This window comes from Oryctolagus cuniculus, chromosome 13 (genome assembly GCF_051225735.1).
Source record: "Oryctolagus cuniculus isolate XC-2025 breed Fujian yellow rabbit chromosome 13, ASM5122573v1, whole genome shotgun sequence".
Taxonomy (NCBI): Eukaryota; Metazoa; Chordata; class Mammalia; order Lagomorpha; family Leporidae; genus Oryctolagus; species Oryctolagus cuniculus.
The window spans coordinates 27,072,875-27,094,234 of record NC_142879.1 but is presented as its reverse complement, the minus strand read 5'-3'; the positions used below and the strand labels follow the sequence as shown (position 1 = coordinate 27,094,234).

Below are 21,360 nucleotides of genomic sequence, written 5' to 3'. Positions count from 1 at the left end.
CTCCCAGTCCTCTCCTCTTCCAGCTCTCCCGATTCTGCCCCCTTTGTCTTGCAATAACCACTTAGGTTCCGGGGTCCCCATCTGTTGCAGCTACAGAAGGATCCTCTGCCCCCCGACAGCCCCCTGCCCATCAGCTATTCATCCTGGATCTGGAGACATCCTATTATTGACCCAGCATCAGCCTTTAGTGACCTCCAAAGGTCAGGACATTCACATGGCAGCCAGACCCCCCCCCCCCCCAAAGATCCAGCCACTTGCTCCTCTAGCCTCATGTCCCTGCCCTGCCTTTGCCTTTGCCTTTCCCCTAGCAAGACTGAAACCATCACCCGCCACACCATGGCATCTTTTCTGTGGCCTCGTCCCCTCCCCCCAGCCCTCCCCTGCTCCTCATTCTTTTGCCTGATGGAGACCCAGTCATCCTTCAGAATTTGAAGTTTGTCTCTGAAGCCCTGCCTGACTCACAACCCCTTCCCACACCCCAGAATCCCCACCCACCCACCCACCACGAGTGGATGCTGTTTCCCAAACACAGATCTCAGTGTGTCTGGCCCTTGGGATTGTGCCTCATATGCCAGCCTGTCTGTGCTGCACCGGCTCTGCCCCACTGTGTGGGACTCAGGGCCACTGGCCACATTGTATGCGCTACACACAAGATGTTGCAGGCGTTGCCCCCTCTCTGTGCCACCACTTCCCACCATGAACAAGGGTCCTGGACTCTAGTTTGCTGGTGGTGGCAATTGAGCATGTATGTTAAAGCTGCCAAGTGCTGTGCAAATGTTTTGATTGCATTTTTGTCTTCTAGGCTAGTGTTTACCTACACTTGCCGACATAGCATTCATAAGATGAAAGGAATGTGATGTGATCTTTTGGTAATTTCCCCACATTGAGTCAAGGGAAAAGCTAGGAAAAGCTGCTCAGGAGTAAACCATTAATTGGTCTCCCTGGAGTCATCATCTCCCTCCTGCCCCCACCCCCAGTCTCTGGAGCTCTGGGTTAATGATTCTGAGGCTGTTTTCTAGGCAGGGCCAATTTGTATCTAATCTTTGGCATGTTTCCTCCATTCCTAAGAATAACTTGACTCACTCCAACAACTCCTCATCCTGGGAAACAGGGACTTTGCCCAAGATAGGTCCTGAGACCCCCCCACCCCATGCCCACTATAATAATCCCCGCCTTGGGAGGTTTAAGGATTTATTTTTGGAATCCTAGAACACTCCTGAAGATTTGATATGCAGGAGCCGCCTGGCTTTCCTGAGTTGTTAGCAGCTGGGTAAGGCCTTGTGCTGCAGGGTGGTGCAGCGCAGGCAGGAGTCCCTGGTGGAAGGCAAGGCCTGCAATTTTAGGCAGGGGTCTGTTTATAGCTGTGGTATGGCCACAGCAGAGACGGGGTGCAGAGGCCTGGGAGCCAGACACAGGTGAGGGTGGTCTGGATGCTCTTTAGATATAAGGTCTGCTAAGGGCAGGGAGCTCATTGAAGTTCAAAACCCAGCTCACAGTGTCTCCCTACCAGGAGTCTCCCCAGCCCCCACCGCTCCCTCTCAGTCCAGTAATCTGATGATCATCTCTGTAGTGTTTTGCTGAGTCTTGGGTTCTTGTAGTGCCCCTGTCTCCTTAGACTTGTTCACTTGACCTCTTCCGCATACCTCAGGTAGAGCTTTGCATAAAGAGATAGTTGGTGCTCTATGTTCTGCAAAGGTTCCGCTGTGTGACCAGGGCAAGGCACCTCCTTGGCCCTTAGTGTCCTCCTCTTTTCCTAATAACCAACCAAGGCTTCTTGTATGTGTCACTTAACACTGAGTTTTAATGAGAGAGGCTTTCATAGCAAACCATTTCTGTGCATTCATAAAAAATGAAAGCATAAAGGAAAGAAATGGGTGAAGATAGGTCTGGGACAGCAACCTCATCACTACTATGGCCACCAGTTTTGGATATGTAAAAATGTGTAAGACAACAATAAATAAATGCCCCTGTACCCACAAAAACAATTCCCAGCCACCCAAAGTCCACTTCATCCTCTTTTCCTGCCATAAAAATACCTTCCAAATCTGTTTACTATTTCTTTGGTTTTGTCTATGGTTTTACCCAACCTGCATGCAATGTGTTATTTGATCTTGTTTTTGAACTGTTCTGTAAGTACATTTACATTCTGTTCTGTGATTTGCTTTTTAAAAAAAAAAAAATTAGCATTACGAGCAGCATTTATCTATGTTGATATGTGGAGCAGCCATTCATTTGTCTCTGTGGGAGTAGCCTACTGTATTCACATCTCACTATGTTTATTGATCTTCTGTTGAAATTTGGTATCTTTCCAGTGTTTTGCTATTAAATTTATTTTTCATAAACTTTCTCCTAGCTGGCTTCTCAAATGTATGTGTGTGTTTGTGCATGTGTGTGTGTGTGTGCGCGCGCGCGTCTGTTGGGGTATATATACCCAGGAATGGAATTGCAAAGTCTGAATATGCATGTTCTTGCTCCTCTGCCTCTCCCCTGAATAATCTGAGAAGGTGAGGGTCCTGGTCTTGCCTTATCTAGGGACTTTAGAAGGAAGAAAAGCTTAGAAAAAGGATAGGGAGCTGGTGGAAGGAGAGCTTCTGGGACTGTGAGCTCCACTGGGGAGCCAAAGCCAGAGAAGGGTTGGGGCAAGACAGAGAGTCACACTGGTTCTGTCCAGCATGGAATGAAGGGGGTCCTCCTCCCCACCCCTACTGGAACAGGGCTGACTCCAATGCTGTTGACATCATAGAGTCTACTATTAGGTCACGACAGGGCTGTGGGCATTCAGACAGAAGGCAGTGAGCTGTTCTTAGATTGTCTCGATCTTTATTTGAACTGCAGTAAAGAAAGCTGGAATAGGCACTTTTGGGATAGTCCCCAGAGCCCCGGCCCCCTTTGCAGCTTCTGGATCTAGGTTTGATTTAATGGGCTTCAAATGTCACTGTCTCCATGATCTCAGATGTCACAGAGCCAACGATCTCCACTCCCTGGCCACTTTCTCCGGTCTCCACGATGGCCTCCATGTTGGTCTTCTCCACCGTCTTAGCCGTGATGTCCACATCTTGGCCCTGTGGAGAGGCCACCGCTTTCGTAGTGAGGTTGGCTCTGACATTCCTTAAGAAGGAGCTGATCCTGCTGAGTCTCTTGCTTGCAGAGCCTGAGCTCGTGGTCGACAGGCTCCTCCCAGACTTGTGAGAGGTCCTGGACTCCTTAGTGATGGGCGTGTGGCTGATGCCTTTGTGCGAGGGGCTGTGCCTGCTGCCCCTGGGGCTGCCTCGGCCTTTCTCCTTTTTGTCCTCTCGAGAGGCTCTGTGGCCAGATGGTTTTCGGCCCAGCTTGTCCCCGGCTGTCTTGCGGCGACCTTCACCCACCCTGCGGTGACGGGAACTCCTCCCGCGAGCTCTCTCCTTTTCCCTTCTCTCCCGTCTTTCTCTCCTTTCCTTGCGGGCTTCAGCCCCGGCGTGGGAAATTTGCAGCTGCCCACCCTCCAGGCTTTCACCCAGGACCGTTTCACCTTCTGCAGGGTCATTAATGATTTCTGCAACAGTGTTGCTGGTAGGTCCAACCCCTGCAATGGCCACACTGGAGCTGCCCCCTGGGGAGAGGCTAGTGGAAAGGCTGGAAAGGTACTCTGAGGATTGGCCAATAGCACCTGCCACGGCCACCTTAATGTTCGTGGGGGATATGTTAGCAGTGCCTGCGATGAGGATGCTGCCTTGGCTTCCTCCTGCTGCAGCTGTGCCTCCTTGCCCAGAGCTTGCAGACTTGACGGCTGCCACGCTCAAAGTGCCTGTTGAGGTCCTGGCTGCTACCCCTGCTTCCGCCGCCTCAGTTATCCCTGTGTCTGACTCTTTGACAAGCTCTGGATATTTTGTTTTGGGGGTGGGTACACCCAACACAGCAGCAGGTTTGTGGGAGTCCTGTTGGATCCCCTCCCCACCAGCATAAGCAGCTGAGGTAGCCCCACTCACCTCAGAGACCATGTGGAGGCTCCGGATGCTAACCTGGTCCTGGTCCCCTTTTCCTTGGAACTCCGCAGCTGTCAGAGTGGACCTGTTGTCTTCCTCAAACACGGGCATACATATCATGTCCTCAGCTGGAATGGCATAGGTGCTGCTGTTGCTGTCCATGGGTGGTCGCAGCAGGTAAATCAGCTTTTCCCAATAGGTAAAGAGGTCTTCCCGGGCTTCAAGAGGGGGGCACAGCTGCAGGTAACAAGAACGGCCGGTGGCGAATTTCAGGCGAAGTTGCTGCTTCTCCCGGTCATGTACAGAGATCCTCACGAATTTCAAGGGCAGGAGCCTGGTGAGCTCCAAGGTCTTGGAACCTTTACGGTTTTTCCCCTTGGTGGCTTGGCCACGTCCAGGAAATTCCTCACAGCCGGTGGCTGGTCGGGCCAACAGCATGACATCAGGTAGTGGGAGGAGAGGGCTGGTGCACGCGATGCCCACGGTCACCATGCGGACGCGGTTGTGCACATCGATCACTTCTCCTCTTTTGGTGATCTGGATAAAGTCACTCTCAAATATGGGTGCATACTTAAATATATCATACTCCCCCTTGTACAGTTGTCGCTGCAGCTTCCCCATGACGGTGTTGAACATGCCCACTCCAGAGCCGCTCTGGGCCGTGTAGTACGGTAACAGACACTCACTGCTCGAGGTCATCTTTTCTCACGGCGGCAGCACTGGCGAGGTGCGTCGCGGGGGCTTCCTTGGCTTTGTTGGCAGATGAGAGAGTAGTGGTGCTCTTGGATCTCCAGGGTGGCACTGCAGCAGGTGGCTCAATCCTGCCGCACCCTCAGGTCCCCCTGTACCTCAGAGCCTCCCAGAGGCTGGGCGAGGGGTGGGAGCACAGATGATTGATGAGGGGAGGCTAAAGGGTACCTGGACCCCAGACTGAATCTCCAACAGTATAGAGATGCAGTGTGGGCTCCAGAGAGGTTTTCTTCTGGGTCCGACCCTCTTCCCCTCCTCCTCTGATTTTTGTCTCCCTGAGAGTCTACAGACTGCAGCCCTTTCTGCGCGGCCATATTTATCCTCTGCTGCCCTTTGTGACCTGTCACTGTCACATACCCCTTTGTTCTCACCCCCCAGCTGTCCCCAGAAAGGACAGGGCCACTCTGCCGGGGACTTAGGTGGGTGCCAAAATAATTTTTTTTTTCAAACAGCAAAAACTTAGTGTGGGGCTATCATCTCCCTTGCCCCCAAATTCAAAAGATTCAGTGGCAAGACAAAGTGGACTAAATTTGAACCATTTGAGTTTATGATTTAATTTTATCAAATAACCTAGTTTGGTGATCTTGGTGCTTATTCCTTGGTGCGCCATTCCCTACAACCTCAGTAAACATTGGTGATGATCTTTCATTAGAATCTTAACTTTTTTTTTTTAAGATTTATTTTATTTATTTGAAAGAGTTACAGAGAGAGGTAGAGATAGAGAGAGAAGTCTTCCATCCGCTGGTTCACTCCCCAGATGGCCGCAACAGCTGGACCTGAGCTGATCTGAAGTCAGGAGCCAGGAGCTTCTTCTGGGTCTCCCATGTGTATGCAGGGGCCCAAGGACTTGGGCCACCCTCCACTGCTATCCCAGGCCTTAGCAGAGAGCTGGATCGAAGAGGAGCAGCCAGGACTAGAACCAACGCCCATATGGGATGCCGGTGCTCCAGGCCAGGATTCTAACCCACTGTGCCACAGTGCCAGCCCCAGAACCTTAACTTTCAATATTAACATTGATGATTGCTGCTCCTTGGCTGCTGCAGTACGTTCTTTGCATGTTGCTGTAGAGTCCCACTGGGTTTGATTCTATTGTTACTGTCCTCATTAAACAGGGCAAGAAACTGAGGCTGTGTGGTTTATCCACATTCACAGAACTAATAGGTAGTGGAAGTATATTAGTCAGTTTCTTTGTTATTACAACTGAAATACCAGGGAGGTGCTAACTTATAAGGGAACGGTTTATTTCCACTCAAGGCTTGGGACGTTCCCAGATTCACAGGACACCAAGCTGTGGTGTCCCCAGTAGTGTGGAGTTGGATGTGCACACATGTGGAGGAGGGGTCATGTGCTGAGGTGGGGAGCAGAGGACCCAAGTGCACACCAGCTCTCTCTTGGAAACCGCTGTTGAGGGCAAGCTCCCAGTGGCCCAGAGACCCCCATTAGGCACACCTTCCAGACACCATCATTGGACCAAGCATCCACCTTCAATCTATAACCATTAACATTGCTCTATTAACTGTTAACATAAGGCTTCAGGGTTTAAATGCATGATTTGGGGCTCAAATCCTGTTCACACCATAATAAGAGGCATGATTCAAACCCAGCTCTGGCTCATGCTACGGCCTTTCTTCTGAACCACTATAGGACTTTGCCTCACAAGGTAGGGTGAAGTGGCTGGCCATGTTTTCAAACCAGACTGGCTTCACAGCCTTCAAGAACACCCATTTGGTGCATTATGGGAAGTTCCATAACTGACTCTTTCTGTGTATGTTGTGGGTGGAGGGTGTCTTCAAAAAGTTCATGGAAAATGAAGAAGCTATGCTTGGATTTCAAAACTATAAACTTCTCTGTTAATTCCATTTTCCTTAAACCTTTTAGAAGTACCCTTCTATGTTGTGAGGAACATAGGACAACTCCTTCTGACAGTGGCTGGGCTTACTTGGGGATTAAAATGTCCGAGGGACCACCTCAGTCCCTCCCACCACTGTGCTTTTACAAGCACCCTGTGGGAGGGACCTGGTTACTTTTTAAAAAGATTTTATTTATTTGAAATACAGAGTTACAGAGAGAGGTAGAGATAGAGATCTTCCATCGCTGGTTCACTCCCCAAACGGCCATAATGACCAGAGCTGAGCCAATCCAAAGTCAGGAGCCAGGAGCTGGATTAGAAGTAGAGCAGCTGGGCCCAGAATTGGTGCCCATATAGGATGCCAGCACTGCAGGCTGGGGTTTTAACCCAATGTGCCACAGGGCCAGCCCCAGACCTGGTTGTTCTTTTCAAGTCCCTCTGTCTTGCTCCTCACCTTCCCTGAGGGCAGGTGCAGGGGGCAGGAGGGGATGTGTGAGCCCTCCATTCCAGGAGCCTCTCGGGTGCCCTCCTGCCCTATCCTCTCTCCCACCAGGCAGCAGAGGTCTGGAAGCCATGTATATCTATAGGTAGCGCATGGCATTGCACCTGCTGCCTTGTCACCATTCCAGCCACAGAATAAGTGATCTCTAAACTGTTGATGAAAATTCTGAGAAGGACTCCCTGCTCCTGATGTTCTCTCTCACTTCGATATGCCTGAAACCCCACCTTTAGATGCTCATTCCCTGAGGATAAAGGCTACTCTGTAAAAATACATCTGCCCATCAAAAGATAGATAAACAAACAAAATGCAGAGTATCCTGACGATGGAATAATATTCAACCATGAAAAGGAATGAAGTGCTGACACTTGCTACCACATGGAAGAACCCTGAATATGTGAAAGAATAAGTGAAAGAATCCAGATACAAAAAGGCCACATACCGTATGATTCCACTTATATGAAATAATCATATTAGTTAAATCTATAGAGACATGCAGGCTACTGGCTATCAAGGGCTAATAGAGGAGAATGGGGAATAATTGCTTCATGGGTCCAGGATTTCCTTTTATGGTACTGAAAGGTTCTGGTATTCCATGATGGAATACCAGATAACATGATGATTGCAATAACATGATGGTAGTTACTTAGCACTGTGAATATACATACTGCCACTCAACTGTACACTTTAAAATGGGTACAGTGCTAAGTGTACACTGTTCTTACTGTAACCACACACATACACAAATAGATACTCCTGTTTGGAACCATTATGGTTGAAAAACACAGGCTTCAGTTTTCAAAACTGTGTGACCTTGGGCAAGTGGCTGCCTTGTCAGTAAATGGGGACAATGACAATGGCAAGGATTAAACAGGATCATGCACAGGAAGTGTTTAGCATATTGTCCTGCTCAGTTCATGGCAGCTGCTGTTATCATTAGTCCTCCTCCAGGGTGCACTCCTTCCTGAGAGCAGCTTTTGGTTTGAGATCTAGAAAATCTTCTGGAGCAAGCCAATCTGAGAACAGAAGCATGCTCAATGGCAAAGCTGTACTTGAAGCCCAGAGTGTACGGGGCAAGGCTTCCTATGGGTTTGTGGGGAGAAATTAGAACAGATGAGAGATCAATGGCATCTTAGCTCTTGAAAGTGAAAGGGTTTAATTCCATAACCCTTTAAAATTCTTTATTCTGAAACAGATGTCAGGCAGAGCTCAGGGTCAGGCAAGAGGACAGGAGGAAGCAAGAGATGGGGGGAGTGTGGCTTTCCATGCCCTGACAGTGTGATGTCACCACAGAGCAGGAGGCAACCCAGGACAGACCTTGTCAAACTGGTGTTTGTAGGTGGCAGCTCCATCTGAGTTTGTTCTCAGCCCCCAACAACCTTTCCTCTGTTACTAAAGTGAAACAAGATGAACTAACGACTTACTGATAAATGCACATACAGCTTTTTCTTTATTAAAGTATCAAAACATAGACTTGGCTACAGCAAACAGACTTCTTAATGCATTCGTTAAAGACCTTCCAGTTACACTGACCATGTGTGCGGCGCGTCTTTCAAGTCTACTCTCCATGCATGGCCAGCCCCCTTCCTTCCTCTCTGATCCATTGTTCTCAAGGCAGTTTATATTCTGTCTTGAGTTTCATAACAGCCAGGGTGGGGCGCCTCTACCCACACCAGAGGGTAAATGCAAGGGATCTTTTCCCCCTCCGTCAAGATGAGAAACAGATTAGCTCCTGAAAGAAGTGTGAGTGGTAACAACACCAGATGGCTCTTCTCAGATTAGAAACAACCCCTGATGTGCACTCACAGCAGCAAAATTAGGCTGCCTGTGTCACAACTGATAGTTTAAAGGAACCATCCCCATACATGTGTTCAAAGAAGCAGGTATACTCTTTGTGTGGATGGATCTAACATTTGATGAAGCCACTGTCTCTCTAATGAATTGCACTGATGACAGAGTAGCCAATTTCTGTCTCTAGCCCTTAGGTGTTACATATGTGCACAGGCAAGGAGCAAGGAAGCCGCAGTCTAGTCCAGACCTAAGGAGTCACGGGTTCCAGAAATTCCAGAAAATTCAGTGGAATACCTTTCTTGGAATCATCACATTCATTCTGTCTAAAATTATTGTGTCTTCCCAACCCCTTTCCCATTCTTTTCTGATACTTGAAATGCATATTTGCAACAGCAAGACACACATTTACATGATAAAACAGATGTAATTCAAGCAAGTAATTCTTTGAGTACTTCTAGGGCAGAAGTCAAGGCATCAGAGGTGCCAGTTAAAACAGGTGTATATGTTAGGCATCTGTACATTCAGAGAGACTGACAGTTGAGGTATTTAACAATTCAGTTTTTATAACAAAATTCCATCTTAACACCAAACATTGGCTCTAAGGGGTACGTATACTTGGTACTGTGTTGCAGGGTTTGTCAGTGAGACATCGAGGGGTGAGATTGACAGCCCACTGTCCCACCTGGTGGTGTTCCACAGAACAAAAGGTGAAAGCCCGGAGAACATTTAAAGCTGATCACTCCCCATTGTGGAGGGAGGAGGGCAGAGGAGAAAGATCTCAGTCGCCTACAGACGTAAAAGAACAGAAACCAGCACAACACTCACATTTACGTCTTGGCTCCAATTTTTATTATATTGACAGGTCAAGAATACTAAGATAAATAAGTAATAGTTTCTCTTACAGAAAACTGTAACGGTACTGCTGAGTAGGATTGAGCACTCTGAGGATTTCACAGAAACATCAGAAATTTAACAGCAGCCAGAGTCTGCATGGCCAGTGTGACTTCTCAGAGGCAAATGCTCTAGTTGGATTTCTGGAAACAGCCACATGACAAAAACAATGCCATTAACATCTAATAATGCTAAAGCCTAGACATCACCTGGCTTCAAACACTCCTCCACTCACTGTGGTTTTTCAACCACAAGGAAAGGAAAATGGAATATTCGTGGGCTCTTCTGGCCTAGCACTAACTCTTGACCCAAGTCACTGAGTGGAGAAGCCCCACCTCGTGGAAGCTGGACTGTTGGCTTTCCTCCTGTGACACTGAACCGGGTTTGCAACAGAGGACCTGCTGCCCCCATGGAGTTTGTGTTCTTGTCTGGGTACCACAGGAAGGGAGGTCTCCTCTGTCAGCACAAAGCCGCCTGGCTGGCCAATAGGAGGACTGTGTCCTCCTGGGGCCCACAGCTCTCATGGCCACCTGCGCACGTTGTGGGACACTGCCAAGGGCGAAAGGCCTGAGGAGAACCACGTAGAAGTCACACAGGTGTTGTGTGAAATGTGAAAAGAGCACAAAGCCTACTTCTGAAATGAATGCCTCGCACACAGTTAAGTCCTGGACAGAACAGCACGCTTGCTAGGAAGCACAGCCCTGGCCATCGCACAAGATTGCTAAATGCCATTCTCACTCCACGTTTCCTATGAGGGACAGCGGCCACCACTGCGGAGATGGCCTCATCTCACCCACCCAAGGTACAGACACTTCTGCGTGGATCCTAAGGGTGGGCGTCCTGGTTTTCATAGAATCCAGACGAAAGGCGGGCAAGACCCTAACCAGAGACCACCTGGAACATCTAAGGATGGCCAGTGTGTGAAGGCCTAAATCCTGGAGGTGAGGCAAAAGATGTGCTTGCCCTGGTCCAAAGTCCACTCTAGGGCACAGTGGGAGGGCCCTGTGGGCCTCCAGGGGCTCTCCCGCCAGGATGGTTCTCTGCCGCTGGGATTCTACAGGTGCACAGGAAGTCAGCGCTCCAATGGCATCAGGGTTTGGGTGAGAAAGGAGGATTCGATGAGGACTCCCCAGTTGCCCCATGCCGTGGCTGCTTAGCTCTGCAATGTTCCTTCCTTTATCTGTTGGATAAAGAGGTTTCTCTCATCTTCTGGAGTCCGCCCGTTCTGAGCCCGGACGATACATGTGGGCCGATGGAGGTTGAGCATGTATATCAAGTGCTGCTTCTCGTTCTTCAGCTCCTCAATCTGGGCCTTCAGTTCAGCATTCACACTCTCCAGCTTCTCCGACTCCTGGGGCACAAGCAACAGAGGCATTAGGCAGGGGGCACAGGGCCTGTGTGTGGTGGTACTTGGATGGCAGGGTCACCTGGGACATCCAGGGCACACCAAACTGGGACAGACCTACAGAGAAAATGCTACCACTCCCTGCCAAGATATTGTCCCCACAAACACAGGAGGACAGCACTAGACATAGGGGAAGTCAGACTCTGGAGAAGCCTTTGAACTTGGGTGCTTCTTTAGGAAAACCCTGGAAATGCCACAGTGATCAGTTGTACCCGCACTGGTCCTGAAGCTGCCATAGGACCACTGCTTCAGAGGTCTCCTTTGCAGGACCCAGTACTCGGGGACTGGGGAAAATCTAAAGCCAGGGCACTTAGTCTTTTGGGAGTCATAGTGATGCTCATCTCCCTAGAAAAAATGTACAAGGCTGCACACCAAGTTTTTCTCATTTCCACTGCATCCTGAAGCAATCAGCAGAAGCCCCCTGGGGACCTGGGATAAGACTCTTCCCTGGCCTGTCCACACCTGGGGGAGTGGACAGTCATTGGAAAGCTGCTCAGCCCACCCACCAATGCTGTTCCCCTCTGGTATTTCTCAGTGAGTGGAGGCAGGGGCAAGTGAGTGCAGCCAAGAGCTCAGATTGCTGGGTGAGCCAGGGAGAAGGGCTGTAGAGTTAGGAGCCAGATAAGAAGGCAAAGAAAGTGTAAGCATTGCTTGCGGATTTAGGAAGCAACTCATTTGGAGAGATTAATTAAAGGTTTTTTCGTAGCGAGCCTGATGAGAGCTGGCAGCTTCCTTTTCTTGGGAAATCAGGCAAGTGAAGCCTCCTTAGCCGGCCTGGTGCATCCTGCAGCTGTGAAGCCAGGGATGTGCGTGGACCAGCCGAGCCTGCGCAGAGTCTCGGCGAGGCAGAGCCTGTGGTTTTTAATCTTCACACCTGCTGTTTGTACAGCCAGAATCACACCCACTGCACTAACAGCTCTGCTACCCCCTCATCCTGCTACTGGCATATCTGCAACTAACTACTAGCCCCTTCTTAGGAAAACATGACCAGGTAGGGGCTAATTAGCTTCCCTTCTGATGGTGATTTGAGGCTGGTGGAGAACAGGCCTGAGTGAGGGGCAGCGGCAGCCAGAAGGCACTCACTTTCTGGAGGCATTCCGTCTTCTCCTTCTTCTTGTTTCGACACTTGGCGGCTGCAATCTTATTTCTTTCCCGTCGCCTCTTCTTCCTTTCATCTTCTTCAGGGGCTATCTATAAAACCCAAAAGTTGTATGTTTACTGACAGAAGACATACCACCCACCCCAGACACACTGCTTTTTACTGCGAGCAAGAACTGGCAAACCAAGGCAGCCTCAATACTATGGGACCAGAAAAAACAAACCCTAGACTTTTTCATGAACCCCTTTCCCACACACATTCACACTTGACAATGCGTAATGAAAATCAAAGAACTATTCATTACAATAGCATTTATGGCAGCAATACAACAGGTTCCCCTTCCATATATTCGAGCAACTGCAGATTGAAAATATTTTTGGATAGCATCTGTCCTGAACATGGACACTTTTGTTTCCATGCTATTGTACCCTAAACTGTACAGTATAGCAACTATTTACAGTGCACTGACACTGTTTTAGGGACCAGAAGTAAGCTCGAGGTGATTTAAAGCATACAGGAAGAAGTGTGCAGATTCTGTGCACACTGAAGGGACTTGAACACCTGTGGATTTTGGAATCTGCAGGGAGTCCTAAAGCCCATTCCCCACAGACACCAAGGAACAATTTGAGTAGATTAAAATCTAACTTCCTTTTAAAACATGTTTAGATTTTGAAATGAGTTTTATATTTAAATTGGTAACTATTGGTAGTAAATGTAATCAGGTATGGCAGGAATCAGATTTTGTGTGGTAAGTATGTGTTCATCCCTCGAAGTAGGCATGACCCTAGGCTCATCACCCAGTAACCCTATCTCCCCAGCCACCTCTTCCCTCAGAGCATCACAGTACCACCTTCCCAGCCCAGGGAGCCCATTCTTAGCCTAGGTGGCATTAACCAGCCAGGGGAGCCACCTGGGGAGTGAACCAGCAGATGGGAAATTGTGTGTGTGTGTCCCAACTATGCCTTTCAAATAAACAAATCTTAAGAAGCAGCAAAAGAAACAAAGCCCAAGAGGGAAATATGGTGAGAGTGGCTCCACCTTTCATATCTTAGACCCCGGAACCACGCAGGCACACACTTAGACTTGAGACCAAACTGGTTTTGAATCCCAGCATCACCACTTATTAGCTGTGAGACCCTGAGCAAGTTACCGTCCTCCTCTGAGCCTGATTTTCTCATTTGTAAAATGGGATCAATAACATTACCTCCTTTGTAGGTTGTTAACGGCATCCAATCAGCTAATGTATGTAAAATGCTTTGCACAATATTTAGCTTATACTAAGTGTTAATGTGTCCATTATTATTAACCTCACTGTCAATATCTTCCTTAAGAACTCAACAACTTCATTATTTCCTTGGCAGCCCTGTACATGTTTGGGACAGGTTGGGTAGGGTTCAGGTTTGTTCATAGGAGGAAGTATTTGAAAGTGGAGCAAATCTCAGAGTCAGACCGCCCCAAAGGAAAAGGCTTTCTAAAGACGACAGAGTTCATCTCCTTCATTTTTCTGACGAGGAAATGGAGGCAGGGAGTAGCCATTCCCAGTGTGCCCAGCTTGGCCCCAGGAGTCCCCAGCTCATGGTCACCACACCAGCAGGCCACAAGGTGTGGACGTAAACCAAGCCTTTGACTCTACTTCCTGCATTGTCTCCCAGCCACAGTTGCCTTGTTCTTTCGTGTTGCTTTCCCTGGGGGCCTGGATCTGGGAAATGGGCTCATGCTGCCCAGACACACAGGACGCTCTCAGGGGTCAGGGTCTTATTTTCAGAGGTGAATTAAGGCAACTGAGGGGGTCAGATTGTTCATCTAGGTCCTCTAGCACATTTTCTTCCCAGTAGGTGAAACTGCTGGTTAAACTGACCCACAAACAGAAAGAGAATCAGAGCAGGTGAGTGGGCGGCCTCCAGGGCATTTCAACAGGGGAGACTGCTTCTTGCTGTGCAGAACCTCCCAAATAGCCTTCCAAAATGCTTTCTATCTTTATCTGGGAATCCTACAATTTCCATTGTCAGCTATATTTAATTAGAAAAAAAGTCTCCCTGTGTGTCTTTGGTCCACTCTGCACTGTCCAGTATTGCTGCAGGTGAACATGTTGTGCAGAATGCTGCCTCCATTCGTAACCTCCTCGGAGGTTAACGGGGCAAACAGCTAATGTCCCTTAAGGTGTCTTATGACTGCAGCATCATAAGTGGTCCCAGGGACCATGCATCAAAAGCTGGCTTTCAGCCAGGCTGTCTGCTAGACCATTCACAAATGTCCTCACATTCAACCCTCAGATCAGTCCTAGGCAGGAGTCATGCAATCATAAAGGTTCTTAGCCAACTTCCTTTTACATTCGTTTCTTTTGAGCTGGGTCCACTACCCCTTGCTCATGCCAGTTAAATAAGCTTGAAACACTCAAATGATGTGGGAAAGACCTTAGCCCTGCTGGCTTTGAGCCACCACCATGTCGCCAGCAACCTCGCAGACTCCCAAGTCTGTTACTCCAGGTGTCTTAAAAAAGATTGCCAAGTGTGGGACAGGAACAGTGTCGTGTCCAAGACAGAGTGAACTGGGAGTAGATACTTGGGCCAAGGCTCTGTGCATTGCTATGGCAAAGCTGGGGCTGGCTAACCAGTCCATGTTCCACGCCTGAGCCTTGGTTCCTGAAAATGATGACCATAATCGCCCCACTCCCTGCTTCACAGCAATTCAACACAGGAGGAGACCTTGTCCTGACTCCCAGCTGAAAACACCATCTCTACCCTGATGACTTGTGGTTCTACTTTTCTAGCCCTGACTCCTGTCTCAACTCCAGACCCACATATTCAACTGCCAGCTCAGCATCTCCATTGGGGTGTAGAACAAGGCAGAATTCCTGTTCTGATCCCTGCTCAGGCTCCTACAGCCCCAGTATCAGCAGCTAATGCTTACAGCTGTGCAGGCCAGCATGCATTGCACACGTGGCATGTGGCAGATGTGCAATACATGCATGCTGCCAGGATCAACACCTAGGGCAGAACCCACCTCAACTTTTGTGACAGACATCTCCAGGGGCCTGTCACTGACTGTGACTGACTCCAGTGCAGACGACATCCGGTGGCACAGGTGCTTGTTCTGGATAGCAAACCTCAGCTCTTCCTTGACAAACGGTGTCAGGTTGGCAAAATCCTCAAACACCAGCGACCCAGGAGGAGACAGACAGGGGACGATGGCTGAGGCACTGACTTCCGAGGCAGAGACCTGGCCTGGGTGTTGAAGCATCATTTTGCTGAAAGACACATGGAAACCCACACTGCTTCAGGAGCGGTGGGGCATGGGATCCACACTTCCCCAGCCTCCCCCCCCACCTTCATAATCCTTCATCACAGCCCCGGCCCCAGAGGAAAGTCCCATGAGCCCTCAGATTTCTTGTTTTGTTTTTGTTTCATGCTGTCTTTTTTTGAGTGAAACAAATTCTTAGAATCATAGCATGGCGACCTGGCTAAGACACCTAACTGAAGTTTGTAAGAGTTGACATTGCAGCCTATTTGGAACTCCTCAGTTTTCCCAAACATAAACAACCACCCTGGAAGAGAGAGGGCGTTTTTTAAAAAAATCAGTTTTTAAAAAGAAACTTGGAAGGTACCTGAAGTCAAGTTGACTATATAAGCAAGTGAAAGTAAAAGCAAGTGAGGGACCCTTGAATTTAGCAAGTGTATTGCTAAAACTTCCCTGGAAGGAAGTGACTGGGGCAGGGGATTCAGGTGGTAAGGAGACAAGTAACCCCTTCTTACAGTTAAGGCTGGCTGAGCCAAAGGCCTGAGAGTTAAGCAAACTGTGGGGCCAAGATATGGACATTTGTCGGGGTGGTGTTCAGCTTGGGCTGGGGACAGAGTAGGACCCGGGACTGGCTTGGGCATTGAAAATCAGGTTACTTGGGCCAGTGGCTCCAGCTCTCTGAGACTATGTCTTCATCTGTAGATGGCTGAGGGTTCTTCCTCCACTATCCCTTAATCCCAGAGCCTGGGTTAGCACCTGGTCACAGAGCCTGCCAGCCAGCTGGACACTGCCCAGCTGAATGCGTGAAATGAGGTTGGAGAATCAAATCATGTGGCCTCTGAGGTCCTGTCTCCCGCTAGCATTCCGTGGCTCCATGAACCCAAAGAGACAACAAGAGGCAAATAAAGGGTGAAAATAGTAGCAGTTCCACCCTTACAATAAGTCCCTGCCACAGCTGTTCTGCTCACCCATGCAGTAGGGGGACTGTACTGGGCAGGGAGTCCACTGGGTGTTGCTCTCAGTCAGGGACCTGCAGTCATCAGCCAAGTCTGGCCAGACAGGAAGCCCTCCAGCAAATCTCCAACATTTAAGGAATGCCTCCTTCATACCGGAAACCTATGTGCATTATCTCACTTAATCCTCACGAGAACCCAGTGAGTGAGGTCCTAGCCCTATTTAAAACATGAGTTAACAGAGGCTTAGACAAAGTAAGCAATCTGCCTCAAGTGTCGGGATTTGGAATTAGGTTTGTTTGGCTCAAAACTCACACCCTTGAATTTGTACATGACAAAAACAAACAACAACAACAAAAAAAAAACCAGAAAATTTGGGCAGGGAGCAGGCATGGGAGTAGGAGGAGGACCTGGAATTGAAGCAATAGAGAGGACACTATGAAAAGATTCATGGGGAAAACATGAATCTGTTTAACTAAACCGCTGGCCCTTATATGCCAGGATGCACATGCAGGTGGCTGCAGACCTTGCAGAAGCATGTTTAAGTGGTTTTACAATTGCTCTATTTTCCCACAAGCTTGTGTGAGAATTTAATACGTGAGTATCTTCTGGAAAACATTCCGCAACTGGGAGCTGTGTTGTTATAGGACTCAGCCTCCCAGGGACCTTGCCAGCCAGGCCTGGCTGTCTGACCTGGGCCAGGCAGGGGGTCCAGGTGGGAGGGTAGCTGGTCACTCTCTTTGATCTTCAAACACTTCTCAACAGAACACTCTGACCACTACCTCCCCCTGGAGATTGGAATTCCAGGCCACGGAATGCTGCCTCTGAGGAGCCAAGGAAACCCAAGGACTTCAAAAATTCTGTGGGAAAATAGGGGTGGGCATTTGGCACGACGGGGAAGCTGCCACATGGAACTCCTGCATCCCATACCCCACTTCTGGGTTCCTGGCTCAGGCTGGCCCAGCCTCAGACTGGTTGTGAACATCTGGGGAGTGAACCAGGGAGCAGGAGTGTGTCTGCATGTCTCTCTGCCTTTCAAATAAAGTGTATGGAAACACTGAATTAAAAGTTTATTTTGGTACAAAAAATATTGAAATCCATGCATTTTTTTTTTAGTAATACGCTTTTTCAATTAACTTTTTGAAGACCCCTTCATATATATGATTTCCAATTTCTTTGCACCAAAATAAACTTACCTTTTAATTCCATTTTTCATTAACTTTTTTGAAGTATCCTTGTATGTCATTCCTTTCCCAAAGCCATGTGTCATGAGTCAGAACTGAAGTTCTCTCTACTTAATCCCATAATCTTAGGATGCTGGGAAGATACTTCTGTCAGGCCATAAATTCTGAGAAACTTGCCTTCTACAGCCAGGGGCTTAAGATCCGCTGGGGTGTCCATGTTTTCCCTCCCTTTTTGATGTTATCAAAAACCCAGCAGTTCAGGGGTGGGGCTGAGAGGTTCCACTGGGGTGGTCTTTGTTTGGGGGGCTAGATGGCTCCCCTTTCTACAGGGGTTTGAATTCCACTGCAGTACAGTTCCATTTTTGCCCCCCCCAACAAAGTTTTTTCATTAGCTCTCTGAGCTTGGGGGTCTGCTGTTTGGGATTTCTCCCACCCCCTCTTAAAGTCAGCAGTCCTGGATGAAAGAAAGGAAAGAATGTCAGTTGTATGGAATGTTTTTATGAAAATCATCAGGTGGGCCGACTTGGGGACAGAAAGGGACTGTAAAAATGTTAAAAGCTTTTTGGAAAATAGAGCAATAGTATGTGTAGAGATTTGGGCTTTCTCTACTGAGGCTTAACTACTTGGGACACTTCCTAGTCACTGTGTTCCTCAGTCTTCTAAGGGATGATTCAGCCTAGACTTTCACATTTCCCAGAAGGAAAATGCACGAGAAATCGTCAAACAGTTTTTCAGCAAGTTGAGACCCTCCAACATTCCCTTCATTGACATTTTCCGTCATTGAAAGAAAACCATTGGGCTAAGGTTATGTGAGTTGACTTCCTACATTGATCATAACATTGCCCACACTTGCTACCAAGATTTTGCACCTGACTTTTGCTTCATTATTTCCAATCAGAAATAATGTCATCTCATTGGCAGTTTCATCATTTTCAAGAAAGTGAAACTTTACTCATGCATTCCTTTAACTGGAAATTCAGCTCCTGGATTTTTATTTCCTAGTGGCTACCAGTCCCTTGGATTTTCACTTTCAATTTTCAGGTCTTTCTGCTAAACATTGCTCACTATCAGATGGCACCAGGAAGCCCACATTGGTCTCTCACTGACTCTTCAGACCCAGGTCCCTCCCCCGCCCAAGCCCACCTGAAGGCTGCAGGTGCGAGGTGGGGCTTCAGAGTCAGGGACTCCCAGGCCCATCACCACCACTCACAAGCTGAGCGCCCACCATCTAGCACCACGGCTTGCTGGGCTCTGTCTCTTCCTCTGTAAAATAAATGAAGATGGCCTGCCCCAGCTCCCTCTCAGGGCTGTTGGGAGGGACACAGGTGACCAACTCGCAACTGATACATCAGGGGACCCCTCACCCATTATGGTGCCACCTCCTTCCCCCTTTCAATGGGAATTCATCCTGTTGTCAACTTAGTTTAGCCCTATTAGGAATTGACTGAAACCCTCCAGAAAGCAGGTCAGTCTTGGAGTCTTTAGCACTTTGATTAACCCCTAGGTTCCCAGCACACCAGGTAAACTCCAGCTGGCTATTTGCTGATAGCGCCGTTTCTCTGCTGCTGTGAGGCACGTGAGAGAGAACGAGTTGTCACCCACGGAGCTTCTCTCCCTTGAGAAGTTTCTGTAGGGTCCTGGCTGTGTCCTTCTTCCTCCCTTGGCCAGGTCTTACTTGGAACACTGACTCTGTTCCATGCCTGGCCAATTTTAAAAAGGAAGGAATCATGGGTTCTATCTAGTGGGAAGCCATGGAAGACCCGATATTAGAGACCTCTGGGTCAGAGCTCCATTTTGTAACTGATGAAACTGAGGGCTAGGAAGGTCCTAAAGGAGTGGCCCAATCCTGGTCAAACTGCTGGCCATCCGGCCACCAGGCCACCCACTCCCCACCTACAGGGCTCCATCACCTCGAGGAGTCAACCAACAAGGCAAGGCAAGGGGAAAACGGAGTCATTTGTTGGGGGCCAGCAGTCCTAGCACCTGGTACCCACCACAGAGGAGATGTCCCCAGGACTGAGACAGGAAGAGGTTACAAAAGGAGAGCATGATGAGAAAGGAATTAGGACATGGTTAAAGGGCAAAGAGGGAAAGAGAAGGGCAAGGTTACCACGGGAAGGGTTTCAAAGCTTCCATAGTGGCCACAGGTGCCACTGTATTATCTCACCCACCCTGCAGGCTGCTGCTGCCTTTGCTGCCTCTGACACCGCTGGGACAATAACAGCTGTATCCCCCATCCCTGTCCCATCTTTGTCCAGTATACCTCAAAGCAAGAGCTCATAGGTGGTAGCATCATTCTGAAATAAGTTCTGGATGCAAAACAAGGGGCAGTGATTCCAACTTCTTCATTTTAAGTTGGGGAGACAGAAGATGTGACTGTCACTCACACCCAAATGGGTCCACTGAGAGAACACATAGATGTCCCAGCTCCCACTTTTTTTCTGGTTCCATCAAGAACTTAGCAATTGCTTTATTTGTTTTTTAAAAAAAGATATAATCTAGTAATGGATGAAGGAAAAGAAAATGGTTAGAAGGGAAGAAAAGGAGTAAGAGATGGAAATGGAAGCGGGAAGGACAAGAAAGGTGAACGAAGAGATGTCTCGAAGTCCTTTTCCCACTGCCTGAAGCACTGGTCAGTGACAACAGGGAGACGCCCTCATTCAAGTTTCCGATCGCACCTCTCTAAAATCAGAAAAGGAAAGCCTCTGTAGCTATCTGGTCCAACACCGCAGCGCGCTGTCAGATCGGCAGAGAGGGGCCAGCGGGACCTGCGCGCCAACTGCCCTAGCTGAGAACACTGAGGCTCAAGGCCATCGAGCGCGGCGCAAGCTGTCAGGCGCCTGGCACTAGCAAGCCACTCTATCCAGAATCTGGCTCCACGCCTTCGTCTCCCCCTACGGTGGGTCTCCACAGGAGGAAAACAGGAAAATCCGCCCAAGGAAAAGTAAGAGTCACAGCGACGTTAGAAAAGCGCGCGGGAGCCCTCTCTGCCTTCTCCCGGTGACAGCGCGACACCGGCGCTCCCGCCTCCAAACTACTCCCAGCGAACTTTCGCTCTGGGCGCCAGACGCGGTACGGCGGGCTAGGGGCTCGGGGGGTGCAGGGCGACCTCCAGTGGCTGTGCCCGCGACCCCGGCTCGTTCGCCCCTTCCTCATTCATTCCGCTCCGCGCCTGGGGCAGCGCTTTGGCGTACCAGGGGCCGCCTGCCCACCTTGGGGAAGGTCGGCTCCGGCGTGTGGCGATGCCGGGACCCCCGAGTGAAGGCCGGCACCGGGGCGGCGGCCGCACGGCATCGGGCACCCCGGCCACCGTCGGGGACTCGGAGGTCCGTCGCGGAGCGGACGCCCGACCTTCTCCGCCACAAGGAACCTCGCGCCCGAAGTCAAAAGAGAAAGTTCCCTCGCTTTGCAAGAAACTTTCCGAAGCGCCGAGCAGCAGCCGTGGCCGGGAACAGTTAAGCCCGAATTATTCCTGAGGCAGCGGCGCGGAAGCAGGGGTCTGCGTGGGGGTCTAGGACCAGCTCCTAGAGAAGTGCAAGGGGGACTGAAAGCGAGCGACCCTCGCCACCCTCCCTCCCTGGGCGTCCGGTGCTCACCTCCAGGCTCCGCTCGGGGCGGCCGGGGTCCGCAGGGCGGGCAGGGTCGGGCCGGCGGGCGATCGCCGCGGACTCACGGACAACGCACGGGCTGGAGGCGCGGGCTGCGCGCTGTGTGGTGCGCGCCTTGCCGAGTGCGACTGT

The 21,360-nt window shown here is 49.5% G+C and overlaps 2 protein-coding genes across 2 annotated transcripts; both read right to left on the bottom strand.

The window, feature by feature from the left end:
• Positions 1-2,817: 2,817 nt before the first annotated feature.
• GARIN4 (golgi associated RAB2 interactor family member 4) lies at positions 2,818-4,686 on the bottom strand. The gene has a single exon (XM_002717409.5). The coding sequence runs from the start codon at positions 4,659-4,661 to the stop codon at positions 2,916-2,918; it is 1,746 nt and encodes a 581-aa protein (XP_002717455.1). The 5' UTR covers positions 4,662-4,686; the 3' UTR covers positions 2,818-2,915.
• Positions 4,687-9,677: 4,991 nt separating this feature from the next.
• On the bottom strand, positions 9,678-21,360 carry ATF3 (activating transcription factor 3). Its single transcript, XM_008268442.5, has 4 exons — positions 21,217-21,360; positions 15,250-15,493; positions 12,231-12,338; positions 9,678-11,093 (listed from the first exon to the last, which is right to left on the bottom strand). Exons 2-4 carry the CDS (start codon positions 15,487-15,489, stop codon positions 10,896-10,898), a joined length of 546 nt encoding a protein of 181 aa, XP_008266664.1. The 5' UTR covers positions 15,490-15,493; positions 21,217-21,360; the 3' UTR covers positions 9,678-10,895.

Excerpts from the sequence above, each read along its gene's own strand:
- GARIN4 (XM_002717409.5), bottom strand. The coding sequence starts at position 4,661 with ATGACCTCGAGCAGTGAGTGTCTGTTACCGTACTACACGGCCCAGAGC.
- ATF3 (XM_008268442.5), bottom strand. The coding sequence starts at position 15,489 with ATGATGCTTCAACACCCAGGCCAGGTCTCTGCCTCGGAAGTCAGTGCC. Across the intron at positions 12,339-15,249 it reads TGTCTGTCACAAAAGTTGAG|ATAGCCCCTGAAGAAGATGA; the intron begins GTGGGTTCTGCC and ends TGGGTTTTATAG. Across the intron at positions 11,094-12,230 it reads AGACGGAATGCCTCCAGAAA|GAGTCGGAGAAGCTGGAGAG; the intron begins GTGAGTGCCTTC and ends CTTGTGCCCCAG.